At 39.1% G+C, this 4,110-nt stretch overlaps 1 protein-coding gene across 1 annotated transcript in view; it reads right to left on the bottom strand.

The window, feature by feature from the left end:
• Positions 1-2,142: 2,142 nt before the first annotated feature.
• Positions 2,143-4,110, bottom strand: part of LOTGIDRAFT_156395 (hypothetical protein) — a gene marked incomplete at both ends in the record, with an annotated part of 3,192 nt that continues 1,224 nt past the window's right edge. The window contains one exon of the mRNA XM_009047049.1: positions 2,143-3,435. Within this exon, the coding sequence (XP_009045297.1) occupies positions 2,143-3,435 (1,293 nt within the window). The remainder of the gene's footprint in view (positions 3,436-4,110) is intronic.

Consider the following 4,110-nt stretch of genomic DNA (forward strand, 5'->3'; position numbering starts at 1 on the left):
TCTGTAAGTAAAAATTTGAAAAGGTTCGCTGAGACCAGGCTTTATATCTCTCTTGTGTATCAACTTATTAATGATTGTCGTAATTGTATCCATGAATCCTAATTCAACATGTGTCAATGTACACATTTTATATTGGTATTGTGCTAACTGGTTTCAAACTCAAAATAAAGTCCATATTAGGACTTAAATGTTTGTCGGATATCGACGATATAACGATTGTCGTAATTAATTCAAAGGGAGATAATTCAAACCCGTGTTAATCGAGACTATACTGGTACCAGTAGACAAGAACAATGATTTGTCTGTTTAAATTTTAATTTCCTTCACCAGTTTCAATTGTTTGAGTTGATTAATGGCATGAAGACGACGACAGTAGACGTTTTAATATGTTCTTTGTGATGTCGTTTGCTTTATTGATTATTTATGTCTCGACCCTCATTTGTCGATTTTCTTTTTTTCCCCTTTTCCTGTTCCGCATCTGACTATTTTGAAATTGTCGTTATATTCAACTTGCCAAATGTTAAAAGAAAAGTTCACTAACTTTACTTATAATCGACAGTTCTGTATTGCAAAGTATCCTTCCCTTTTCGAAACTAACTGTTCCGGTGTTTAATCTGCCAGATATTTTATTAAGATACGATACGACTACCCTGGACTTTACTTTTCGAAATTTTGCTTATCGCTGACCGACATCACATATTGATGAAAGGGGGTCCTTCATTCCTGAGCTTATATACTCAACCCTATTTCCTAACTTTGTTTAATGTGCCAGTTTAAACCACCATACTTCCTAGTTGGCATATTCACTTAACTTGACTTTCGAAACTTGACCTTGACCTTGATAGGGGTAGGATTGAGGTATTGATGTTCCCCAAATCTCTTGCTTCACGGACATTTGTACTCAAACCTTACCTCCATCTTTCTTTAATCTCACAGTATAAATCAGATTCCATCAAGAAAAGCCATTAATTTAGAATTAAAATTAAATTTATTAAAGTAAATGATTTGATTCAGTTCTTACTAACATTCAATATGGTCATTTGTATTACATTCGAATCCTCTTGGGTTCACTTCTACTGACATTAACTCGAATATTGATGGCAACTGTCAGTGATTGTCGGCAGTTTTATGTGAGCAAACCGATTTCTTCCCATTACTCGAGAAACTTCCGACATGAATTCATCACAGTTATAATATATTATCTTGACAATAGTTGCAATATCCAGGCTGTTAGTTTTGATTTCTAAAGTTTATCTTTTACTCCCCCTGAACCCTTCCCCTATCTCACCTTCTTTGTTTTTTGAAATTGTTTAGGAAAGGGCTTTATCTAAGTTTATGTAACCTGTGCCTCATACTTTTGTTGAATGCAATAAAATATGTTTAGATGATCACCATCTTTCACTTTCTTCCGATACCCCAGGGAGCAGATTTTCCCAGCAACATAACCCCCTTGCCCCACCTTCTTACACTAACTCCAAATACCCTAAAACATCTCACCAGAAAGGAAGCAGATATTTTCAGACACCCCCCCCCCCCCCCTCTCCATTACCTCACTGTAGGTGCTATAGGTGCTATTCTAGAAAAACACCACAACCTCTAACATGGCCAAAAGTGTAGACGACAAAAAGGAGTAGGAATAATCTAAGTACCTCACTCTCTGAACGGTGTGATTTATGTCAGTACTTGAGGCACAGCAACAACAAAATTCGTAAAAATCAGAAATTTTTATTAAAACATCAATAAATATAAAAACCAAATATGGCTATCAGCACTTAAAAACAAAGCTTACTGATCATTAAACTTAATGGATTTCAATACTCGATAGAGACAAATTTCTACAACGTTTTAAATAAATATCAGAATTTTGGTCTTTAATTGATTCACAAGAAAACAGTTTTAATCTACCACATGATCATGACGATAATGCACCGATAAAAAGCACCAAAACGGGAAACAGTTGCAGCTAGAACAGTTAATAAAGTATTTTCTCAACCTTTGCCCATTTCCGTATGACGAAAACACATACAAGTGTGGTCTCCGGTTAGACATACGATTGTTCCCTGGCAATGAAAATGATACTGAAACACGGACTGCAAGTAACGAGAGCAACGGAAGAATAGAAACGTGTTGTTTTTAATATGTTCACGGCACAGAACCAAGTCTCTGAGCATACAAGGAATATGGATAATAAGCTCCTAAGGGTGAAAGATGGGACACCGAGGCACTCGACCCTACCCCTCCCAAAGCAGATTTGTAAGGGTGAAATCTACTTGATGACAATAGTCCAGGACTGAGGCTGGTGGGGTAGGCACGCCTCAGAGAGTCTGGGCTGATTGGCGCAGAACTGAGACCAAGTGCAGCAGTTGGTGGTAGACCAAATCCATAACCTGCTGACAATCCTGAATCTATACTCGAAGTATGGCTCCTTAAATGTTGCATAAGTTCCTCGGAAGAGTTGAATCTTTTACCACAATAATCGTGTCCAGCAACCCAATTACAAATATAAGGTAGTCCTTGATGAGCGGAAGGAAGAGCACTATGAGAATAAAGGGAATGTAAAGAGGATAGAGATTGTAGTCCAGAAGCACTAGATGATAAAGATGCTAGGTGTGGGTAAAGCGACAAGGGACTAGTTGGTAGTCCAATCGAGCCGCTACTGAACTCGAGCAAAGTCTTTTCGTGAGCACATTGAGAACATCCGGGTGTTTTACACGTTGTAGACGTGTGAGAGGTGCGCATGGTCAGTTGACAGTTGGTACAATAAGGATCCTTACACACTGGTACCAGAGTTGTGGCCCCCGATGGCGTTCGAACACGAGTGAAGCTCACATAAGGATTCATTGAAGCTGCAGCATTGGCTTTTAGAGCTGCATGTTGGGCCGATCCATAAAGTCCTGATTGAGCTAGTAGTTGCGATTGATGATAAGCTGCAGCTAATTCCGGGTTGATTCCGTGTCCGAGCATGGATAATCCAGGATATCCCAATGTAGAAGAAGGTATTCCACTGTACAATGGATGACTAGTTGGTTTGATCCCTGAACTATGTGATAAACTGTGTGGACTGTGGTGAGAAGACTTTGATTGAACGGGACTACTAGATGGTGATGACGTATCAGTAGATTTTGGGGTCTTGGTTACCGAACCGGAAGTGGACACATCTTTTCCAATGTCTTTTGATTTATGAGTATTATCCGAACTACTTTTGGAATCCTCTTTAGTGTGAACGGTTCGAAATCCCGGCTTCTCCTTCTCTGTTTTCTCATCTTTAGTTTCAGCTGATGATGATCTTTTTTCGGGGTTGTGTGCCACCTTAGGGGTCTGCTCGGTGTCCTTCTTCTCCGAGGCTTGAAGGATGGGTTTGGCCGGTGGACTGTCTTTACCAATACTGTTACAGGTCTTGGCTAGTAGAGCTAGAGGACTGGATTTAGCATCAGTCTGAAATGGACAAATGATAGACAACATTAAATCAAGCAAAACGCAAAGGAGACACACCCATAAAACAAAACATTAGTACATAGGCCACATGTATTACAGGCATTTCTACGTGGGTGAAGGACATTTCACTTTTACTCCACTTTCAAATTTTTTATCATTTTACATAGTGAAAGGATGGCCTGTGATCCACTTGAAAAATGTTGTGGCCCTTGCTCGGCCCCCTCATCTAAACGCCACTGGTAGGTTTCCTAAATTGCACATGACGTTGTCTGCAAGCAAAATCCGGAGAAAAAACGTAGGACGTAACATGCCCTTAGCCCAAATCGGTAGCAGAAAAGTGGGGCGTAAAACTCCATTTCCGAGACAAGTGATGTGGTTATCGAGTATGAAATAAAATTAGTTTTACCCCATTGAGTACAGTTAACACAATAATTCTGACATGTTTTATTAACTCTGATGACAGTTTATTATAACTGGTCTCAATTGATTTTCTCCGTATTAATTTCTTGATTGACAAATACTATCATCTATTTTAAAATCATTTCGACATTTCACTCCTGATGAGTGAGTTTCGAGAGTTGAGTGTAAGTACTTTCAAGAGGTCGAAGTTTGAAAAGACAAGAAAAGAACATATCTATATTGATACTTTATAAAAAAGGGACGAGGGGGGGAGGG

Source organism: Lottia gigantea (assembly GCF_000327385.1).
Source record: "Lottia gigantea unplaced genomic scaffold LOTGIsca_11, whole genome shotgun sequence".
NCBI classification, from domain to species: Eukaryota; Metazoa; Mollusca; class Gastropoda; family Lottiidae; genus Lottia; species Lottia gigantea.